General features: G+C 38.4%; 1 protein-coding gene across 8 annotated transcripts in view; it reads left to right on the top strand.

Moving 5' to 3' along the window:
• si:dkey-237h12.3 (teneurin-3) overlaps positions 1 to 24,531 on the top strand; it is a 236,668-nt gene that overhangs the window by 124,821 nt on the left and 87,316 nt on the right. For 7 of the 8 annotated variants that reach the window (XM_061724889.1, XM_061724888.1, XM_061724887.1 and 4 more), the window contains 5 exons: positions 728 to 853; positions 8,411 to 8,625; positions 18,269 to 18,473; positions 19,597 to 19,698; positions 22,376 to 22,570. In XM_061724889.1, coding sequence (XP_061580873.1) covers positions 728 to 853; positions 8,411 to 8,625; positions 18,269 to 18,473; positions 19,597 to 19,698; positions 22,376 to 22,570 — 843 coding nt within the window. The remainder of the gene's footprint in view (positions 1 to 727; positions 854 to 8,410; positions 8,626 to 18,268; positions 18,474 to 19,596; positions 19,699 to 22,375; positions 22,571 to 24,531) is intronic. The other variant, XM_061724890.1, reaches the window with a different exon arrangement.

The raw sequence follows: 24,531 nt of genomic DNA, 5'->3' as shown, positions 1-24,531 counted from the left end.
CTACAGAAACACCTCGGTTTCCCCAAAACAACAAGAGCACAGTTTGATTGCATCCAATTCTGTAACAATAAAAGCAAGTTGTCTGAATGAAAGTCACACAGATTTTAGTAATGTAAGAGAACTAAAAGCGTGTTGCAGCATCTCGCCCTCTCTCTCTTCCATCTCCTGCTGTGGATGTCTTTGTAAACACACTGCTTCCACTTTCTTAAAGTCTCTCACTTTGTCTCTTCTCCCATCTCACTCTTTCACACACAAAGCTGCATCTCCTTTGTATTAGACTCGGGGAGTTTAAGACTTTTCCAGTGTAGCTTGTCTGAAGTGGAAGTTGTGTGTCCAAATAGAAACTTAGCCTACTGCTCTCTTTGATGCGGTGGCGGCTTGTGAGCTGACACTTTGGAACCTTAATGAACAGCGGTCCCCGAGGAAACATGCCACAGTATCGATTGAAATGACTTTGTCTGGCCTGTAACAGTGTCGTGTTTACACTAAAGTCAAGCCATGGCAGGGGGAGTCTCTGAAAACAAGATGTGGAGTAAAATGCTTGGATTTAAACTGTTGTTGCGGTTGTTATCTGCCTTTATTGGACCGGTCCACCGCTCACTCCCACAGGTCTTTTTGTAGCTTAAGTGGTTTGATTGTTTTTCTGTGATAATTTGGTTGTCTTGTTTATCACTTTCTACAAGCCCACACAGTTTTTTTATTTATTTTTTTTGTTGGTGTCTTGCAGCAATGCATCTTTTTGGACTCAACTGGCAGCTCCAAGAGTTGGAGAACCAGCCAGCTTTTGAAAATGGAGCAGTTGGGAAGATGGGGCCCACTCAGTCGAGCATAGTGACAGTTCTCTCTGCTGATGGTAAGGACATAAGTGCTGACACATGTACTAGGGCTGTGCGATTAATCGATTTTAAATCTAAATCGGATTTATTAATCACAATCGATGTTAAAAAAAGGAAAATCGGAAAATCGATTTTCCTTTTTTGCAGCTGGCTGCATTACAGACAGAGCTCGTCTAGTCATCTTTGTTTGGTCAAGAAAATTGTAAATGTTGTCACTTTACTAAACTCTTACAGTATCTTTCACTTAATTCCCAATAGGGACATTTTTTGCTATTTTTCTTTAAAAATAAAGATAAAATATTTGAAACAATTTATTCCATTGTTTTTTGTCCAAAATCGCCCAGCCCTATGTACTGATAATTATTACAGTTAATTCACTCTCTGATAAAACACAGATGTGTTTTGGTATTATTATTTAACAGTACTAGATCCTGTGATTGGGGGAGGTTATGCTTCTCTATGTTTACAATTTAAGACTGAACTTCTGCCGGTGCTCGACATAATCAAAGTGTTTGGCTGACTGAAATAGTAGGTCAGAGATTTAATGTTGCAGCTTATAGGATTTGGTGTCATCATGTGAAGTCGGATTGTAATCAACTGAATACCCTCCGTCTGTAAACTCCACTTATCAGGCCTGCAGAAAAACAGAAGAGTATAGATGTCTTCAAAGAAGATGAAAAGGCTTAAATTTGCCGTGCTTCATCCGGATAACCAAAAACCTGAAATCCAAAGACAGAAAAGAAGCAAAACGCATGGAGTAATAAAAGCTGACAAAACAAGCAAGACTGAAAAGATGACAACGGACCAGCAAGGGGGGAAGGAAAATCCAGCCAATATGTAGACGTAAGGGTGTGACCAATAAGCAGGGGCGGAAATCCCGGGGGGGACAGGGGGGACATGTCCCCCCCATTAGTAAAGCTGTCCCCCTAGAATAATTTGAGACAGAATTAATAATTTTTGAACAATGCAGTAGTATTTATTGAAAGCGCAATGTAAGCAGTGCTCATTATAATCGTGCAATAATGTGCTATACACATCTTTAAAGATTTAACCCCCCCCCTCCCATTCCTAGAAATGGTTTAGTCCACACACACCAATACTCAGCACCTACACACCGCAGTCGTGGTGTAAAAGGTGAGTATTCCACACAGATATAGTGACATAAATTACAACAACACACATCCTATTTACAAAAAGCGCCAGGTCCAGGCTGTCTGCAAAATATATCCTGCATTGTTAGAAAAGCCTGCCCAATTACGAGTGCTGTTAAACTACATGTAACGTAAAAGCTACAAAAAGTGATAGTCAACAGTGTTGTCATATGTAATGTCCATAAAGAAAGACTTGATAAGCTGGACATGGAGATGGTCTGCCAGGAGTTTGTGGGATCCAGTGACGCCAGAAAAAATACATTTGGTTCTTTTGTCTAAAAGTGTGGTGCTTGCTGTGAGGTGGACAGACACACATTGTACATGTTTTTCAGAGACAGAGATTAGAATAACTACAGTTAGAGAGTTAAAACTACTGTTTTGTGGCTTAGTTGTCAGATGTTTGACAACACAATGAATATACTGTATATTCTAGAAATTGTTTTGTGTTGGATTATTATTATTCTTTAAGGTATTTCCTTTAGTTTAGGGATTGTTTGGGGGGATAGAGAGATGAAAATGTAAAATTGCGGTAAAAGATACTGTATAAAAGGCAGGCTACAACTTTTATTCCTTGTCCCCCCCTGGAATTATTCTCTAAAATTCTACTGTTTATTGCCCCCCCCCCAAACTATGAAATGGGATTTTCGCCCCTGCCAATAAGGACAAAAGTGAACAGGAAAAGTCAAACCTTAGCCAACACACAAGGTATTACATGTTTAAAATTAGACAGGAAATAAACCTAAAATCAGAAAAGGCACAGATAAAGCAAAACTGAAGAATAGATCCTTAATAAGGGTAATGTAAGAAAAATCATGACGAAGAAAAACCAAAAAGACCTGGAAAACCACCTGAAACCACAACAGAATAAGAGCAGGTGTATAGTAACAAAGTACATGTACTTCGTTACACTACTTAAAGGAGCTTGAGGTCGGATTGTGGCAGGATTTATGAAAAAAATCTGTATACATTTTAAGTTTTCTAGTAATAATGTCAGATGAAGCGTTCCAAACCAAAAAGAATGAGCCCTCTAGTGTATCTCTCCTTTGCCTTGAACAGGCTGTGTGCTGCAAAATTTGCTGCAATTCGGTCCCGAATTTCCCGCGCTGGGCTGTGGATGTGACGTCACATGACGCTGCATGTGCGTTCTCCCCGTTCTCCCGTGCCGGCTTCACTGTTGGCTGCAGTACCCCCAACGGCCGTCGTGGTGAAGGGTGGCGCTAGAGAGTCTCATTTCTTAAAAGGAGCCTGAAGCTCCTTTAAGTAGTTTTTTTGAGGATTTGTACTTTACTTGCGTTTTTTTTTTAATCAGGACTTTTACTTTTACTTCACTACATTTAAAAGTTAAAAAAAAATACTTTTACTTCGTTACTTTGACATTTGCCACCTCGTTACTCGTTACAATGAAAATAATTAAGGAATTATATTTTGCAAGAAAGACAGTTTATTTTTGGTGTGGTATTCTATACCACATTTCATTCACCTGAAAGTGAAATAAAAAAACAAGGGAAGGATAATTTTTGGTTGTGTTGCTTCTTTTCATGCGTACTATAAAATACTTGTACTTGTACTTTTACTTTTGATACTTGAGTATATTTTTTCACAAGATACTTTTGATACCTAAGTACATTTAATGTGAGCTACTTTAAGACTTTTACTCAAGTAATTTTCTTATGGGTGACTTTAACTTTTGCCAAAGTCTTTTTCAGTTATGGTATTTCTACTTTTACTTAGTTACTTTTTCAAGTACTTTATACACCTCTGAATAAGAGCAATACAAAAAAGAGAGATGCCATAAAATAAAGAACAGGAAAAACCAAACCAAGCGAACCCTGCATCATAATGGACCAAATCCACTTAGCGATGAATGCTGGGACCTGAACCCGTGCTGAATTAGGAAATGTTGGAACTCCAATTATTCTAACAGTCATCCTGTTAAAACACTGTGACCTTTCTATCGCTGCTCATGATTTTGTTTCAGGTTAATATGTAGTTCACCAATTTTCACTGTGACAGATGGCACACAAGATTTCACTCATGCATTTTTTAAATTAATTTTAATAATAACTGCTTATTTTGTAGACCCTTTTTGTGAATTTCTTTTTTTTTTCAAAAGGCAACAAGTGATAAATCTCACATTTGTTTGGACAAAGTCCATCAGACCAGACTGAGGTCTCCTAATTAGCACGCTTCTATGCACAAACAGTATCGCTTTATTCATAGTGCAGGTGTTTGTTTCTAACTAACGTAGATGGTGGTGTTACAAGCTGCACTTATGAAGTCTATAAAGTATAAAGATCATGACCTACTATGGTTAACAAATTGATTCAATCACAATTCCGTACTTGTTTCTGTGTCAGACAGCAAAAACAAAACATATTTGAATGATTTTATTGGGAATTCTGCTGTGGTATAATCCACTGAATATGATCACAGAGGGAAGTAAAACGGTACAAAGGGCCTGGCAGGAAGCAGGAAGTTAATGTAATACGATGACGTCAAAGATATGCTAATTAGTGTGTGACCTCTCAGCAACATTTACACTTTGAGCTAAACCCCATTGGAAACGTGTGACAACACTGACCTAGTCTCTGACCCCTACTTTCTAAGTATTTTCTCACACGGACCACTTGACACCAAACTGTGACCACAGCTCCACTTTCCAGTTTGTTTTACTTTTAGTTTGCGGGAAGAACACTATTAATTAATGGAGAATTAATCAACTGTGATGATCAGTGTTGCATAACTGCATCAGTGTGACCAATTAAACAGTTCAGAGGTCAGAGCTAGCTGGACATGACTTTACTGGGACTAGATTTCTTTGATGTAGGAAATGCAAAACTTAGATTTTAGAGACGTAGACTCTGTCAATTCTTCGCTCCTTAAGAAACATGGAGGTACAAGACAGTGGACTTTATAAATCAGTGCTTACATAAGCATTGTAATGTGTGGACATGCATAATGAATGTATTTGTGTGTGGGTGTGTGTGTGTGTGTTTTTAAAGCATCACAAAGAGACTTTTGCCATTTTTAGCTCAGGATCCCATCATTTGATTGACGAGTCATCCTAATTCTTTATCTCTTCCATACAAAGAATTGGTCTGGTTCCCATCGACACAATAAAAATATTTTGAAGAAAAACCTGCCCTTGGATGCAATTCTAATGCAGTAAAAAAATTGTTAAAGAAACTTGTTGGTCCAAAGTGTTCCTAGCAATTCTGCAGCCGTATTGGTGGTTGCTCTTTGATGCTTTTGTATGAGCCAGCAGTTAAAGTTCAGCTTGTCCATTCGCACTTGGTCCGGTACATTCTGTACCGGCGGATATGGGTGTGAATGGGAGGGGTGAGATTTTCACAAAAAGATTATGAGCATAAGCTTCGAAGACAACAGCAACCGTAAACAGCTAGATCAAGATTACAAACTGTAAAGATAACTTAAAAAAAAACAATTATCAGTCAAGGGAAATCAGAGTCAGCCATAAGATCTGCAGCCAGATGTTCAGGCCTCATAATAATTTGTAACATTGAATATTTTTAAGGAAACAAGGAGCGAAGATCTAACATGCACAAAAAAAAAGAAGAAAAAGAGAAAAACCTTAAGAACTAAGTAGTGTCTGAAAACTACGGAAGAGTATTAGGGCCAGGCAGGAGAAAAATAAAAATAATATTTTAGAGAAGGATGTTGTTTTTTTTTCATTATGCACTTCGAGAAAGTACAAAAAAAGTACAATTTCGAGAAAAATGCGAAATGTGGAGAAAAAAGTTGAAATGTGGAGAAAAAAGTCGAAATGTCGAGATAAATGTTTAATAAATGTTTAATAAATGTACAATTTCGAGAAAAAAGTCGAAATTTTGAGAAAAAGGTTGAAATGTCAAAAAAAATGTTGAAGTACAATTTCGAGAAAAAGGTTGAAATTTCGTGAATAAAGTAGAAATGTTAAGAAAAAAGGCGAAATTTCGACTTTATTCACGCAATTTCGACTTAATTCTTGAAATTGTATTTCAACATTAATCTCGACATTTTGACTTTTTTCTCGCCATTTCAACTTTTTTCTCGAAGTGCATAATAAAAAAAAATCTTCCCCTCTCAAATATTTTTTCTCCTGCATGGCCCTAAAACTGTTCAGTAGAAAACAAACTCCTCAAATCTGAGGTATTCTTCAAAAACTTGCAAGAATTGTCAATCTCTTTTTTTCCATCATTTGCTGTACATAGAAAGATAAAATACAACTATTTGAGTGGCTCATACTTTTGGTTTATCTCTTATCTTCAATATCCATCAACATTTTTGAATACATTTTGCTGTGTGTCTTCAGAACAGCACAAAAAACTCAACAAAAACAAACACAAAAACAAACCTGAGGTTGTCTGAGGGATCAGAGGACGAGGGAAGTAATCTCTCCTTCTGAATGGGATGGCAAACAGTGAATCCAGCCTCGACGCTTTAAGAAGTTTTTAGAGCACCAAAGGGAAAATAAATTGAATCAAGACATTTTTCAAATGACAATTAAGACAAAATAATTGTCAAAGCAAAACATTTGGCCTTCACATTGAGCTCGGGATTGAGCCATGAGAATTTTTTACGATCTCTCACCTTCTGAAAATCAATTGAGTGACTCCGGAGAGCTTTGTGCTGCCTAATCATAATTTTGGCCCATTGCGTATTCATGGAGCAAACGCGGGCCACCTCGGCTCACCTTTACAGCAAAAGTCACCAAATGAATCTCTACACTTGGGGCACTGTTTAAAATGCACGGCCACGGAAGCATTAATTGAGTTGAGTAGGCCAGGCAAAAGCTCAATTGTTTAAACTCGGCTAGATTTAAATCCTCATAAGTACTGCTAATTAAGATAGCACGAGGCAGGTTTTGGACTGTTTAAAGGCAATCAATAGCCAGCTATTATTCTCCCTCGAGGTAAACTTGGCTTCCAAGCTTCAATTTGAGTGAAGCTGAAGTGACAGGCAATGGCCTCATTACACTCCAAAACACTGAGGCATGCAAATAAAAGAGGTCTGGCACAAACAGATATTCTAGTAGCTATACATGTGTCCATACGCCGCCGTTCTTCTGAAGAGGGAAAGCAAAGCTCGAGTTGATTGTATTACTCTGTACATTCCTTCCTCGTAGACAGATAGGTTTAGATGGAAACAGTCTGGATTGCTTTTATAGATTATTCCTTCTAAAAGTGAAATTTGATTTGGTAGAAGCACATTGAATGCCACCGTTTTTTTTTCTCTCCATATTACACCCGGCACACTCTTGGCACCGTTAGGACACAGTTGAAGGACATCGTTCAGCAAATTGTTTTGATTTGCTGTTATTGCCTTGGCAAGATACCCATAAGTGTGTCTGAGAGATTCCATTTACACTTTATCTGATGCGAAGCCTCAGTCTATGAGCCACAAGGAGCAAAGAAAATTATATCTGCTCTTTTTGGTAACCAGTGCATGGAAACGGTACTTTTAATCCTGTCATGCCTAGTCACAGCTCATTTGGAAAAGATATGACAGTCCTAAAGTTATGTCCCTGCTGGAATAAGGGGAATAGGATTGCACTGTAAAGAATTCAGCATTTACAGATATATCCAGGGAGACTTGAAGTGGGACTGATATGAAAAATGTCTCCCTGAATTATTTTTGTTCTGTAACACCTGAAAGGTACGACAGAGTATTAGGGCCAAACTAAGGCCAAAAAAATGGGAAATTACAAGAATAAAGTCATAATATTGTGAGAATAAAGTCGTAAAATTACGAGAATAAAGTCGTAATGTTGCGAGAATAAAGTCTTAATATTATGAGAATAAAGTTGTAATATTATGAGAATAAAGTTGTAATATTACGAGAATAAAGTTGTAATATTATGAGAATAAAGTTGTAATATTATGAGAATAAAGTCTTAATATTATGAGAATAAAGTTGTAATATTACGAGAATTTTACCTGTGTTAAAATGAGGAATATTGAGCATCTTGTGAAGTTATATTTTGGTATCGGTTTCACAAATAAGAAAATACTTAATAATCTTTTGGCACATCAGCATCGAATTGTTATCAGTATAAGGACGTTAAAACGATTGTGCAAACGACTGCGTCTATTTCGAAGAAGGAACCACACAGACTTGGAAGAAATTGCGTCTTTTGTGGAAGAGGAAAATCTTTATGCCTATACCAGACAGCTCCTCTTCCACAAAAGACGTATGTGCTCTTCCTGTTAGAGTTCTCATAAATTACCACTTTATTCTCGTAATATTACGACTTTATTCTCATAAATTACCACTTTATTCTCGTAATATTACAACTTTATTCTCATATTATTGTGACTTTATTCACGTAATTTCCTTATTTTTTTTTGTCTTAGTTTGGCCCTAATACTCCATCATAGAAAAGTAATTGGTGGGATGTTTGTTTTTTTCTTTTCTGTTGTGTAGGAAGGACCAGCGTGCTTCACCAGGAGAACAACTCCATCGACACGGGCCAGGTGGACATCGGGAAGCGCGTGGCTCAGATTGTCCCGCCGGGCGTGTTCTGGCGCTCGCACCTCACCATGGAGCAGCCGCGCTTCCTCAAGTTCAACATCTCCGTACAGAGGAACGCGCTGATTGGAGTTTATGGAAGAAAGGGTCTTGCGCCATCTCACACTCAGGTAATTTTTTATCATTTATCAACGACTAAACTGCGTGGGAACTGGGAATGTATGACTGTTTTGGCAAAATGTTATGATTTTTTCCACAAAGGTTTACAACTTTTTTTATGAAATTCTATAACTTTTTCCTGGTTCCAGAAATGTTATGACTTTTTTTTTCCAATAAATTGTATGACTTTTCATTGGGTATTCTGTTTGTGTGTTTGAAGTACTACTATATATGTAGATTGGATTGATGTTCCAGTTTCGGTAAGTTTATTGTGACACGTATCTCCGTTTTAGAGGCTTGTAATATAATGTAGGTAAATGTAATTTTATTGGGTTTGTCACATTCTGACTATCTGGTGATGTAGTTCAGCCACCTGGCCTTTCCCTCTCCAGATATGATTACCATCAGAGTGAGAATACTTAATTTATAGGCTGTTATACCACTAATCCTTCATTCGGAATGATTTAATTTGACTGTTTTAGAGAGGAATGTGTCTAAAGAAATCTCATTTTCAAGAGAACTGTACCAGATATCTCCATAAAACCACTGGTTAGTATTCAATAGCATTCAAGACAACTAAGTAATAGTATATTTTATAGGGATTTATGTTGTTCTGATAAATGAGAGAAAAGTGAAGGAGTCCTATTCCTATTACCAAAAAGTACAATTTCCGCCTAAACTAAAGGTGTAATTACAGTGCTATATTTCACTATTTTCTCAGGTAAATCATGTTCTGACTGTTTGATGATGGTGGACAGCCACCTGGTTCAAACCTCAGCAAGTTTGATACAGAAAAGAGTGAGAATTCTCAAGTTATGGGCTTTTTTTCTCACTTTTCCCCTATTCGAACTGGCCCAATGTGGGCCCTTTTCAGGGTTTGGAGTAGTTCTAAAGAAGAGCCAAAAAAACAAATTTCCCCCCAAAATAAAAAACCACAACATCCAATTTCAGTAATACGAGACCCTAAACATAATAAAAATAATTGTTGTGGTTGGTTCTACCTCGGGTAGGGGTATCTAGAAAACTAAAGCCTTTTTTGAGGACTTGTTCCTAGACTAATAAGTTAACCAGAATTAAACATTATTCACAAACATTGTTTCAGCTCATTGAGGTTTTTGGACTCTGGTTTACCTGCCACTGCGTTTTAGTGGAGCCGAGGTCTGGACTGTGATAAAACTATTCAAAGACCTTTTTTTTCTCTTTTCTTTTTTCTTTCTGAAACACAAATCCCTGTTGCGTGATCCCCTTTTGACTAAACCTAAGCTGTCAGACAGATTGCCTCACATTATCCTCTAGGCTGCTCTGATATGAAGAGTTATTGTAAGAATAAGACTAGGATAAATGACTCTAAGGTGCCCTGGTCCTGTTGCTACAAAATAAGCCCAAATCATCAAACCTCCACTGCCATGCTTGATTATTGTGTTTTTGTTAAAAGCGACTCCACTTTGGTCTCAACTTACCATCAGTCTTGTAGTTTGTCTATCTCAGGGGTCGGCAACCCGCAGCTATAGAGCCGCATGCGGCTCTTTAGTGCCGCCCTAGTGAGTCCTGGAGCTTTTTTAAAAATATTGTACCTTCTTTTCCTTTCTTTCTTCTTTTCCCTTTTTTTCTTTTTTTTCCTTTTTTTCTTCTTTCTTTCCTTTTTTCTTTTTTTCCTTTTTCCTTTCCTTTTTAATCTCGACATTTCGACTTTTTTCTCGAGATTGTACTTCAACATTAATCTCGACATTTCGACTTTTTCCTCGACATTTCCACTTTTTTCTCGACATTTCAACTTTTTTCTCGAAGTGCATAATGAAAAAAAAATCTCCCCCCAGTTATAACTAATATAAATACATGCAGCATGTGTTGTCTTCATTCTAAGGCTTATACAAGACTTTTCATTTTTTGCGGCTCCAGACATATTTGTTTTTTGTGTTTTTGGTCCAATATGGCTCTTTCAACATTTTGGGTTGCCGACCCCTGGTCTATCTGCTCATTTGCAACAGTTGTGTTTCCATGTGTGAGTTTTTCTGTTTGTTTAGTTTTTTAGACAGAAGAGGCGTTCTCCTTCCAAATAAACCATATTTATTCAGTCTTGTGAATGTGCTGTCCTGGAGTTTGACCTCTAACATGCTTAATGAGGTCTGTAGGAATTGAGATGCAACTTGTGTTTTTTTTTTGTATTTCTCTTCGCACTGCAAGGCCTGACTCCAGGATATCTTTGGCAGGATGATAACTACTAGGGAGATTGGCAGCTGTCTTAATGGGGTCCACTAAATCTCTCTGACTGTATTTATTTATTGGTTTATTTGACAGGGACAATGCACATCAATAAAAACATTGCTGTAAATGTGCCAGAGTTAGCCAAGAGGCTATTTTTCATCTGTAGTCCCTGGACAGATGTAAGAATACAAAAAAGTACAGAAAAGATACAGAAAGTACAAAAGTACAGAAATAAAGAAAGGTGCAAATTAAGTTTTAGTGCTGACAGAGCTGAGTATTAATCAACCATTTCTTTAAATGAGCTCTAAATAAACTGTATGTGTCCAGTTCTCTGATAGTTGCAGGGATGGAGTTCCATTCGTGTGCAGTTATAACAGAGAATGCAGACTGACTGAAAGCAACTTTTTCTGAGTGGAATAATACAATCCCCTCTTGCTGCACCTCTTGTGAACCGATCAGCAGTTGTTCTAATGTTGACAAAGTGTCTGAGTGGAGGAGAAGTCAGGCCGTATATAATCTCGTGCATAAGACAAACATCTACATATTTAATCATATTTTCCCAACTCAACAAGTTATATTTTTTTAGTATTGGGCAATGATGAAAATGTACTGATTTGTTATCAAGGATTTTGAGTGTTCGTTTATACAAAGACTGTAATGGTTTTAGAGTAGTGGTGCTAGCCTGCGACCAGGTTGTTAAGCAGTAAGTGATATGGGAAATGACCATGGAATGCATAAACATCTTAGCTGCCTCTGTTGACATGTTATCTCGAATGAACCTGAAATTTGAAAGATTGAACTTGACTCGGTTACAGACCTTTTTCACCTGAGCCTTGAAAGAAAGTTTGGAATCAATCAATAATGTTGAAGTCCGAATTGTTTGGCGAGGGGTGAGACAAACCTTGTCAGATTAATATGTGGGAACAATAGCTTCTCTTTCCCTATTACTTATGTCCTCCCCTGTTAGCATTGTGTTAAAACAAACCTGAATGTTCCACACCAGCTGATGTTTGCTTCTCTAAAGGTCTATTGTGGACTGATTATTGGGTGGGAGTAGTTGCCTCTTTTAGTCTTTTAGTAAAATCAGACACCCTCTTTAAAAACAAGTCTGGAGAGTCTATGAGTAAAAAGGAAAATCTGACAAATAGATTGGGTCAATGCCATTAAGAGGACATCTAAATGAGCTGTAAAGCTGGTAGAACAGGCAGAGACTTTTAAATTGGTGTGACATGAGCTCAAAATGTGTCCTGCTGAGTTATATGTGAGATTTTTCTCTCCTCGGGGAATCGAAAAGCAGACCTTTCCAGTAGTTAGTCGTACCGGTGCTAAAGTCATGCTGCAGAGCCTGCAGTGGCTGGAGAGGGAAAGCTTTTCTACAAACCTATACATTCACAATCAGCTACTTGTTTTTCCATTATTAGCAAGCCGAACGGCGCAAATGCTCATTTGAAAAAAAAAAAAAAAGAAGAAATGAATCAAAATAATTGTGACTCCTATGTTTTGTTAAACCAACCTTTGATTGGAATAATAAAAGGATTGTATTCAGTCAGAGATTCCCACTACAGAAGTGTGTTTGTTTCTAAAGCAGTGTTGCCTGAGGGCCTAAAATTTTTCATCATTCAGTTTTGGATTTGGTCTTGAATTCCTTCCTCTTGAATTTTGGCTTTATTACATGGAAGAAAAAAAAAGAGAAAAACAAAACAATAACTTACTCTTAAACTGCTGATATAAAGGTCTATGCAGCCTTTCACAGAGTGCTAAACAGCTTCCTAATGTTCCCTCTTGGCTCAGCCCCTCTTAGATTATGTATATGTATTCACTGTGCAGATCATTTACCAGCCTTTTTACTGCCCTCTGCTCCAGTTGTCCTTGTAATGTAAAGTAAATATCTCAGTGTCCGTGTTCATTTGTGTTAATTATAGTATTTTAAGCCTTTTAAACCTTTTTTTGTTCATTTAATTTTCAAAAAAAGTTCTTAATTATTTCCATTATGGTAATTCATCTGTTCCTGTCATAGGCATGGGACGATATGAAAATTTCATATCACGATATTAGTGGACAAAAATATCACGATTACGATATTATCACGATATTAGCGTGTCGCTTATAAAATTCTTAAAATGCAAGGAAAAACACTAACCGTGGATCCACTGGTTCCTTCAGAACATTTATTCTCAAATCATTCTCAACACAGTGACACTTGAGGTAGAGAACAAATAGTGTACTGTAAATGTTATGCATTACAATGTGTAAACTATAGTACCGGTACCAGTACTTATTTGAACTTTCTTTTTTTGTAAGAAAATACTTCCCTGAGAGTCGAAAGAAATAAGTGACGAATAGAAATAAAGTGATAAAGTAGAGCCAAATGCACACTGATTGTATTACTCTCTGAAACTTTAACAGTGGCTGGCTGCCTGCTACTTAGTACGGCTCTCTGGAAAAATAATAAAATAAAGGCACTGCTCTGTAGTATACAAAACAAAAGCTGCATGGCCAACACAAAGATTGAGTGAAAATAAAGTGCCACAGTAGTCAAATGCACACGGATTGTACTACTCTCTGAAAAAATATTAAATAAATAATAATAATAAATAATATTAATAAAATACATGAAAAAAATAACACTGGCTTCTACCTGGCTGGTAGCCATGTATGATTTAAAAAAAAAAAAATTGGCGATAATTACAGTACCCCACGATAACGTTATCGCGGCCGTTTTTTATCGCGATATACGATAATATCGTATATCGCCCCATGCCTATCCTGTCAGGTAAACCCCTTAATTATTTGTTTGTTGAAAAAAAAACGTTAACTTTGTTTCCAAAGCTTTGCGCTGGCATGTGTGACCACCTTTCACTGCCACTATTCCTCTGCTATTCGCAAACTCAAGTGCTTCCGAAATATCTCATGTGTCTCTTGAATGACATCCTTGGGCATCTCGATGTCTGATGTGCGCTGAAGGTGATGAAAGCACTCAGACAATGGTTATTTTCCACCACACTTGGCGGAGAAAGCTCTCAGCATCACCTTCTCGACATTCTCTCTTGGTAAAGATGGGCTTCACTCAAGTGTAGACAGTTAGGGCCACACTTTGATGGAGGAAAGTTCAGTGGAAAGTAATAATAGGTGAGCTCAGCTGGATTGGAATTCCAAGGTTAAAAAAAAAAAGAAAAAAAGACATACCCCGACCAAATCAAAGACCAAAGGATACCAATTACCGAACCCGACTTTTATTTCTTAAGTAATTGTTGTACAGACACTCAAGCTTGTCAATGATGGACATTGTGTCCATTGTGCTTATACTTCTAAATTACATTCTCCTCAGGTCCTGGGGACACAAATCAATGCATTTACTTAACTGAGCATGAAAGACCCCAGTGAGGAATATTGACTGTTCAGTGTATTCACTGCTTGGGAGACAAGACAGCATTTAAGTTTAACAACCTTTCTACCTTTCCTCAAATATAGACTTCCTCTGTCTACTATTGAGTGTCTGTCTGTGAGAGGTACCAACCAGACAAGTTGTACGAAACAAAGTTTTGTCCTTTTTTTTTTCGCTTAAAGATTTTTTGCGGTGAGTTATAAGAGAGTTTCAGTTCTTTCAGTCTGAGAGCGGAGGAATGTAAAGGCTTTGGGCATTCCTGCACTGTCCGCGGGGCATCCAGGAGCCTCTTCACGCTCGGCCTCCTGACTGTTATTCAGAGGTATTGTTGGGTTGAGATGGGGGGGGGTGTATGCACTTGGCCAGGGGGTTGAGGGTTTGTGGTATGAACTGTTTTATTACTTCCCCCCCAAAAAAAATCAACTTCCGCCAGGTTGATTTGTCCAGCGAGCCCCTTCTGCTCCACTCGGAGGGGCTTAATGCTCAATGCTCTTTCCTGTGGTCTGCAAGGCATCTTAAAAGTTAGTGAGTTAGAGAATCCAATTTTAATATAATTTTTGCATTATATCATTAACTTTTGGGAATACATTGTAAGTTCATGTAGCTGGATGTTAAATATATCAAGAGTTATGGTTTATTCATCGAAACTTTTAACACAAAAGGGAATTAATACTTTCCAGTATGTCCTAATTTCACATATTCACATTTATATATATTTTATAAAACCTAAAAAAGTAATTAAGTGAAACTTATTTACTTAATTCAGAATTCCTCCTGGAGGAGGAATTTAATATTCCTGAATTGAGGATTCCTCCTGGAGGAGGACTTCAGTGGGCACAGCTCCGCTTGATTTACATGCACAACCCAGAGATACAAGCCCCCGATGCATCATCAGGTTATTGCTGCAATGATTTCAGCATTTCCTCTGAATGACCTCAGCATCTCTGGTTCCCTCCCTTACGTGTTCCAGCCAGAATATAAAAGTGGACATCAAGATAAAACCATGACAACAAAGCCTGCAGCTGCACATCTGTCTGTGACCTGCTGGGTGTATCATTAAGAGATTATATTTTGTACACTCCCTGCCTATATATGTATTTCTTTATATGTCTTAGGTGTAGATGTTCAGAAGAGCGGTGAAATGCCTGCCGGCACAGACGAGGTCTGATGCCGGGAAATAAGACAGCTAATAAAGCTGAAACTCATGTCAGCACTTGAGGTTGTCGTGGCAGGATGATCAGTGACATTGATAGCTTTTCTTTTGGATAAGATGCATTGGTTTATTTTGTTTCTTCTATCTTAAGACAGAGCAAAATTTGAAGATTTGAAGATTTTATTTCGAACATGCATGATAAAAAAAGAGTACAAAAAAGTAAAAAAACAGAATACAAATTATATATATATATATATATATATATATATATATATATATATATATATATATATATATATATATATATGTATGTACAGCACTTCATATAATTATAGTTTCCGGATCCACCAACATGCTCGAAACGGAGTAGGAATGAATGAATGAATGAAGTAACCACTTATCGAGTCCTACCCCTGAATCTAACATACATTCTTATATATAAGACGAGTTTCAATAACTGTTCAATACAGTGCTATAATAATCAATATGTATATATAAATATAGTCAAAATCAAAGCAAATCAAGGCAAACAAAAGAAAACAAAACAAACGCCCAGCATTTAGTTGTGCTACTATGTATGTATGTACTAATAGAAGTAATTATAATGCATATTATTACATTATCATTACTTTACTATAATACTACAATATAATAGAGAACAATAGACAGCAATGGTATAGCAATATACTTGAATAACTATATAAGAGTAGATATGCTATATATATATATATATATATATATATATATATATATATATATAGGTTCATATATTTACCTCCAATTAAATACATAAAAAATACTATAAATCTATATATCGACATATCTACATATAACTGTAAATCAATATATATTAATAGAGATAGATACACAAACACTGTACAACTCAATATATCCATATACATACCTACATATAAACATATCTATATCCATAATATAAGTCTATATATCTATACATAATACTGAGAGTCTGCAACTACGGTCACTGTACCCACACACACACACACACACACACACACACACACACACACACACACACACACACACTCCTGGTGCCGACACAGCACAGACATGGTGCTTATCATTTGTGGTTCAGACTTACGAGCCTCTAATGTTGGAAGCTTTAGTCTTGCTACAAGCCAGCATTGTACTCTGGGCCTCGCTTATAAAACAGTCCTCCATGAAGTAGCGCAAAACTTTTCCTCTTGTAGACGCACGCTGCCTGGCGAATATGACTGCACAAAGAAACGCTGCCCTCTTTGAAGCAGGAAGTGTTTACAGCAGCCTGAAAACCCAGTATTTTGTGCCCAAGACTACCATAGCAAACGTTCACCTGGTGTTTTTCAGTCATTTCTAAGATTATTGTTCACCATAATAACAACGTGGATAAATAAGGACGCATTGAAAAGTACACGACAACCTCTTTAAGTTTCTAATATTGTCAAAAGAGATATAAAGTGAATACCCCACACTATGTGAGATGAAGTCATTTAAAAGATTTTTCTTCAGCATTGATTTTCTTGTTCAAACATTTGTAGCTGAGTTGCAGCGTAATTAGAAATGGTCATTGCGCAGCGTAGCAGAGTCTTAGAAAACAAGACGTGGGTCAGTGTCTTGATGAGCCGAGACACGGGTAGGGGGAAGATTAGCATTTTCATAAATAATTATTCACTGAATGAGGGGGAAAATGATGTCAAGTGTTGCTCAAACCACTCTCACACCATCACATCTTGATTTGTACAATTTTTAAAAGGCATAAACGAATACAGATGGGTGTTTAGGGAATAAAACTGCGAGAGAGAGAGAGAGAGAGATGTTAAAAAAATAAATAAAAGAAATAGAGGCCCAGTCTGCAGTCTGGCCAGGGATGCTTTTCTTTCTTTTCTTTATTTTCTTTCCCCCCAGCCTCAATCTTTACTGTAGACGTAGTGCGTCTGTGTAGCTACCAACGGCTCCAGCCGGGGGATCTGCTGTCTTTATCTGCTGAGCTCGTCTGCAGCTTATAGCCTGTTTGGGAGTTGTTTGTACTCTGTGTGCGTTACACTGTTTTTCCACCGCGGCGCTCTGTAGTCGTCAGATCCAGTCACAGCGAGCTTCAGGTGTTGGGCAGGTGCACCGAGAGCAGATGTGCCCTCCGCTCATTGGCAGGAATAACTCGTTACTCCTTGTTTACCCTAGAAAAATCAATGTTTGTTTGCAAAAAAAATAACCGAGCTGCCATCTTACTGAATTCTCAGCATAGAAAAGAAAGGACCTCATCAGTTTAATTTTTTTGCTCTTATGTTATTCAGTACGTGTTGTTTACTGTCGAACTAGCCGTGCATCCATCCGTCCAAGAGACACATCAAACATTAGAGACAGCTTTGTCGGCATGCTCAGATGTGTGGCAGTGAACTAACTTTAATTTGACAAAACTAAATTAAATCCTGCTTAGATGTTTATTTTTTGCAGATGAAGCAGCACTGAAGCAATCTGAAATCCAAATATGTGCATTGACAAACTACATTATTAATTTTAATCTTACAGATTGTAATAAACACATCATATAGTGCAAACTTCCATCTGCGTTTACAATGTAGGTTTTTTGCATTCGCCTCAGAGCTATCTGTTCTATCAGGACACAAACTCCTCTCCAGACCACATCTATCATCTCCCAATAACTGCCACTGCAACATCTACATCTATTCTGCGTGAATATTTGCATTGGCTGTGTCTTGAGTTAACACGTTGCCGCGGCTCTGTCAGACTGGAACTCACTAGCTGCATACAAAGCATCTAAGACGGAGAAAAAAAAACACAAACTCTCTTTCTTTTTCAACTTTCCTCCCCTCTTCACTGTCTGATTTGATGAGACTTGATTTTTAAAATAACAACTGCATCTGCATCTTTGCATCTGCTCCGTGTCGTTCTGCAGTACGACTTTGTGGAGTTGCTGGACGGGAGCCGACTTATTGCCAAAGAGCACTGGGGCGAAGCGGAGACGAGGGCCCGGCTGGATCACCCGGTGACGCTCCACCAGGCCGGATTCATCCAGTACCTGGACTCGGGCGTGTGGCACCTCGCGTTTTACAACGACGGACGGAGCGTGGAAGCGGTCTCCTACAACACCATCATCCAGGGTGCGAGGGACACACATCTGCCGAAAGAACGGCTAATGAGTGTGATTGGGATGATATGTAATGACATGTTTGGAAGACTTTAATTACTTGAAACAGCTGTGCCTGAACGAACAGTGCGTTTGAAAAATCTGTCTGCCAAACAAACAAGTTTTTCCCACTTTGAACCACGCAGGAGGTGGAATTAGATTTTTATTTTCTGAGGTGGTGTATTATTGTGCTCAGCACAATAATACAAGAGCAACACGCAGCATTGATCTCTCCCTCCTAACAACCTCTTCGGTGTTCTCAGGTCTGTGAAATTTCCTTGTGGGTTTTGGGCTCTGCAAAAACAAAAAAAACACTAAGGTTGAGTTAACGTGTTTCTTTTTCTACTTCCTTCTGGGAGTTCCATTGATCTAGCCCCTACAAATATGAAGGTATCGATGTGTGAGGTCAAAATTGCTCGAGTCTGACACTGGTTCAATGAACATCCAATACAAGCTGGGGTAATAACATAAAAGTCGTCTCTCTTAACGCCGATCAAAATGAGGGGCCCTGGTCTTTTGGGGTGGTGCGAGTTATGAGCGATGGTCTGTTGAAAGAACACAAGATCTGTCTGTAGGATATGTCAGATTAACTTCAACTCAGAGAGGATTTGAGCTGTAAACACTCAAGAGATTGCATGGCTTGTGTGGGCATGATCAGTCATTCAAGGGGTCGGGGCAAGTGCTGAAGCAAAAGAGGAGACAGGAGGGTAGGGAAATGTGTCAAGGAAATGGAATTATTTGGCCTAATTTAAACTGCTTGTGTAGCTTTTACTTAGCATGGCTTACAAGGGAACAGCCAGCCTGCAACATGCTGTTATGGAGGCTTAGACCTTAGTGGGACATGGACAAACAGCTGCAAATGTATGCCATGCCTAATGCAGGTCCTGCTGATAATAGATGCTTACACATCTTCAGCTTTTTTATTCTCTTTCTTTTGCAGGAAACAAAAAAAAAGAAAAATTGGTTTGCTTTCTTTCCTTGCCGTATTTCATAAAGTTTGCAGGTGTCAAATGTTAGATTAAAGTGGAATTTCAGCTTTTGCTTCAGCAACGAAAACCCAGCGAGTTATTAATAGTTGCACACCTGTGTACCCGCAGAATCTGTGGCGGAGTGCACACACAACTGCTACGGGAACGGGGAGTGTGTGGCGGGATCGTGCCACTGTTTCCCCGGATTCATAGGACCGTACTGCTCCAGAGGTAATTGCTCAGCTTTTCAAAATTATCTTCAAGGGTCACTTTGGTGCATGTAAGGCTTATCAGTTCAATATTCCGTTAATGGAAAGTTGAACTGATAAGTAAATGGACACACAGTTTACCCAGGTTTAAAAAACGTATATGACTCATACTCAGCAGGCATTGCCCTCCGTTTCGATTTCTTCTTCTTTTTTTTTTTTTGCTCAGGTTTTTTAGATTTTTGTGATTTGTGTTGCCACCACAGTACAGCTGAATTTTGTTCAACAAGTGAACTGAAATTAGAAAAAAAAAAACTAATGAAAATCAATTCCCATCTCTGGGGCTTCATTAATATGTTTCCCCAGTCAATAGCTTACCTTGGTAAGAACAGTATTCGAGCAGTATGAAATATCTTTCCACAGCTCTCGGTGAAAGAGGCCGAGCTCTTGCTCTTTTTCTTGCCTCTACCACTACACATGTTGCTATTGTCCACTAGCTGTGGCACCTACTTCATCCTCAGTAATGTTTTTCAACCCTTTTTGAGTCAAGGCACATTTTTTTAAGGCCCTGTTTACACGTAGCAAAAACGATGGGGTTTTCATGCGTTTTGGACGTTCGTTTACACGAAAACGAAGCTCAAAGCCACCAAAAACAATCAGTTCTGAAAACTCCAGCCAAAGTGGAGATTTGCAAAAACTCCATATTTGCTTGTAAACAGAGGGAAACGGACATTTAGTCTTCAGAACGTCACATTATGCAACAGAAACGTCACCAGCATCATGAGTGCGACCTGTGTTTACAATTTGTTTGGCCACCATCAATATTTTCTTGTATTTTACCTGTTTTATATTCTAATGCCACACTTAAAAGTAACTCCACTTCTCTGGCACTCCAAACGAAAGACTCTCGTTCATCTTGGAAGTAACTGGAAGTTACTCGTGTCATTTGTTGATGTTTTTTTCCAGGATTCCGATTGGCTAGCATGACTTTATCCTTCTCGTTACACTGCCCCCTGTAGGTTTGGCTGCTCATAGCACCTTAACAGCGTATTTATGCGCGTTCATGTAAATGATGGTATTTTTCAAAACGTAGAGGGGGAAATATCCGTTTTTGTAAATACCCTGCTATGTGTAAACGTGGCCTAAGAATGGACAAACATCAGCCAGAAGCGAATGTTCTGTCACCACAAACCTCTTGCACGCAGGGCTTTTGTATGACATTAACAAGGTCATTAAGGCGCCACCTGCCACGACCCACTGACACGAAAGAGTGTTTAATTACTCTGCTAGGCACAAGCACTCAATAATTACACTTAATCTGGAGTATCTTCTGCACCAACATCTACACAGAGGAACAGATACCGTCATGTATTTGGCTTCATCTTGTTTGTAGAATGCAGTTTATGAGAAAAATGAAGTAATCAGTACATCTACAAGGTACTATAAACTAAAAAGTGTTGATTAAAGAGAAAGCCTATCTATATATTCATCTATTCTGTAAAGATGCTTTATCTTGTCCAAGGTTGTGAGTGGCAGGTGCCCACCCGGTGTGTGTGTGGTCATAATAGGAAATATATGAATCCGACTGGTTTTGAAACCTTTAAAACAATGTTTCCTTAAGTAATTAGATTAGATTGTCCTTTATTTCTCCCTCAATGGGGAAATTGGCTTTGTGCAGCAGCACTACACTCAACACACACATGCAGGAAAGGGTTAAAAAAAAAAGTAAAAAATATATAATTACAAAATAATAAATGTTTCCTTAAGTAATTAAGTAATAAATGAAAAGGCAAGTTAATGTCAGGAGTATCAGTTGAAAACACAAAAAGATACATTTATAACCATGAATTTTGTTGTCTGTTGCACCTCTACAGTAAAATGTGATAACGTCCACATCCCACAGTGTTTGAACTATCTGTCTGGAGTTGAGGTTTTATTCTTGTTTTTATTTCATGTATTTATGAAATCCCTAGGAAACACATGTAGATACATTTATCTCTCTGTTTTCTTTAGTTTATTAATGCTAAGGATGGGAATCGAGAACCGGTTCTTGTTCGGAACCAGTTCCCAGTGTTGCAATTCCTCGGTATCATTTGCATTCCCTTTTGGATTCCAGTGGGAACGAACGATGTCATCACACACGTTGCCTAAGCCAGCAGTCAATAGTAAACATGGCGCCCAAGCGATACAAACGCTCAATAGTCTGGTTACATTTCAGTAAAAAAGAGACAACAGAGCAACTTGAAATACTTGCCAAGTGCATATTTCGTCAAAGGGAGGAAAAACTACCAACATGCAAAAACATAAAAATAACAAAAAAACAAACGCTGCCTATAATATTAACGCCATTTGCCTCATTGTTGTCCTTTTTTTCTAAATGAGAATCGATAAGGGAATAGATAAAGAACTGAATCGTTAAGCAGAATTGAAAATGGAACTGGAATCATAAAAATCTCATCAATTCCCATCCCTAATTAATGCCCTTCTAACAAATAATGAGACTTGTACTTTGCCTCTTTTGGACAAATAGCTGACCAATCAGAGCAGACCCCACTTACTGAAGTGGGGTTCTTAAAGTGACAGGAGCTAAAATCCCCGATGTATTACAAAAAAAACAAACATAGCAGTGCCTATAATCTTGTTCATTCTTAAAGTACAAATATGAACTTGAAACCTTTTTAAATCCGATGTCTCTTGCCCAGCCGCGTGTCCAGTGCTGTGCAGCGGGAACGGCCAGTACACCAGGGGCCGCTGTCAGTGCCACAGCGGCTGGAAGGGGACCGAATGCGACGTTCCCGCCTCCCAGTGCATCGATCCCGTCTGCGGGGGACACGGACTGTGCGTGGCGGGAAACTGCGTATGCAACACGGGCCACAAAGGAGTCAACTGTGATCAAGGTAATCAAGGAAGAAAATATCTTGCTCTTGGATTCAAAGCAGATGGATGCGAGGAATCTCTGCGATGCTCTGGGGAAATATTCATTCTCTCCTGGTGAAACAATTGCTGTTTTCGACTCCACCAAGCAGATAATGCTTTAGAGGTTGTTATTGATATATTGTGTGTATAAATTAACTCCCTTTTAGTGTTTAAACCACATAAGGATGTAAGCTTGAACAGATTGCCTGCCGATGCAGTCACCTACTGAAGGGCTCCACAGATGACAACACCTGTAAAAATCAATCACTCTGTGGCATCTGTTCCACCGTTTACTAAGAAAAAAGGCTGCTTCCACTTCCTCGTCAATCCCTCCACCATCTTCACTTCATTGCGTTTAACTTTATCGATCCCCATGCAGATAAAAGGCAATTATCAGCTCAGATTTACATGTGGGAGTTGTTAACCCGACATTCAAAAAGCTACTGCGTTCACTTAATGAATATGTTGGGAAGTGATGTGGGGAAAAAGGCAGACATATGGAAGCAGATTTCACTTCTGGATCTTTGGAGGCATAAAAGAACTCGTTTGATCATTTATTCATATAAGAAATCCTTATCAATGCCCCGAGTGGATGTTTAGAAGCACAGAACGACAAGATGATGTAGAAGTGCAGAGATATGGTTGCAAATTTACCCGTGTTAGTAGTGAGTTGATTTATGTCGGCCATGATTGCCAATTATTAACTCAGATCAGCTATTTGATTTGTGAATTGTTAATAGTAATTGATTATATTGGATTGGCACTAATTGTGCTTTGTTTCCTAGTGCTAATAATGGGACATAATTACACTGTCTATAATATGCTGTGAAGGCGCTTGTTGAATGTAGGGTGGAAAATTACTCCCAGTCACCACCAAACCTCCCAAAAGAGTTCAGCCTGTGCGTCACCAGATTTCATCCAGCACATCTCCCCTCCAAATGTGTCTTTAGGCCGGTAGCAGATTCAACGTGGCCAGAGTAAATAAGTACGTTGGATGTCCGAGTTAAGAAGTGGTAAACTTGACATTGGCCACGGTTACATGATGTTTTTTAATTCAGAAATAATTATTCAGAATTAAATAATTCCTGAATTAAACTATTTTCCTTTGAGTTTACATGGAAATAGTAATTCCGAATTGAGGTTTACATGGAAAACACGTTTGATCGGCTTTATCCAATTCCTCTTCAGGTCTGGGGGTTGGGAAGGTTCTGATTGGATAGGGGGGCGGACCGGAAGTTACGTCTACCGGAAGAAAAACAAACTTAGCCGCTACAACTTTGAAAAGCTCACACTTTTTATGTTTCCTACCATCTGTTCTTTTAATTATTTCCAAGTCCTCTAAGCTATTTATTAAATAAATGGTCTCTGCTCTTGACCACCGTTTACTGCGTGCTGCCATCTTGAAACTTTGTTTGGAAAACAAGCCCAGTGCGGAATATAAGCGTCATGGAGACAGACGGGCGAGGGAACGAGCAGCACAGAAATACCGGAATTGATTTAAAGCTGAATGAGTGGCTGCGTCCGAAATCCCATACTTCCACCCTAATGAGTAGCAAAAACAGTATGTGAGATTTTTTAGTGCGTCCGAAACATTAGTACGTACACAATAGTATGCACTATCCATACTCATTCCAGAGAAATGTATTAGTGTGGATTGATGGACACTAGCTAAGCAGAAACTTCCCACAATGCAATGCAGCGGTGTTTGGTTGCTAAATGCTGCATAGATACGTATATGTCATAAGTATAATTTAAGTATAATTTTAAAATTATTAAGTATATTAATATTATTATATAATATTAATATTATGATATTCGTATATAATCATATTATATAATGTCATCTTGTTTGGGCCAGGATAAACGAGAAAGAGCAGAGCGGTGCTGCTACTGCTGCTGTGACAGGAGTTGTTACCATGGTAACAACTCCCCCTCCCAATGG

The sequence above is a fragment of the Cololabis saira genome, chromosome 7, assembly GCF_033807715.1.
Source record: "Cololabis saira isolate AMF1-May2022 chromosome 7, fColSai1.1, whole genome shotgun sequence".
NCBI lineage: Eukaryota > Metazoa > Chordata > Actinopteri > Beloniformes > Belonidae > Cololabis > Cololabis saira.
Note: the sequence above shows the minus strand (reverse complement) of the source record. Positions and strands in the feature narration are given on the sequence as shown.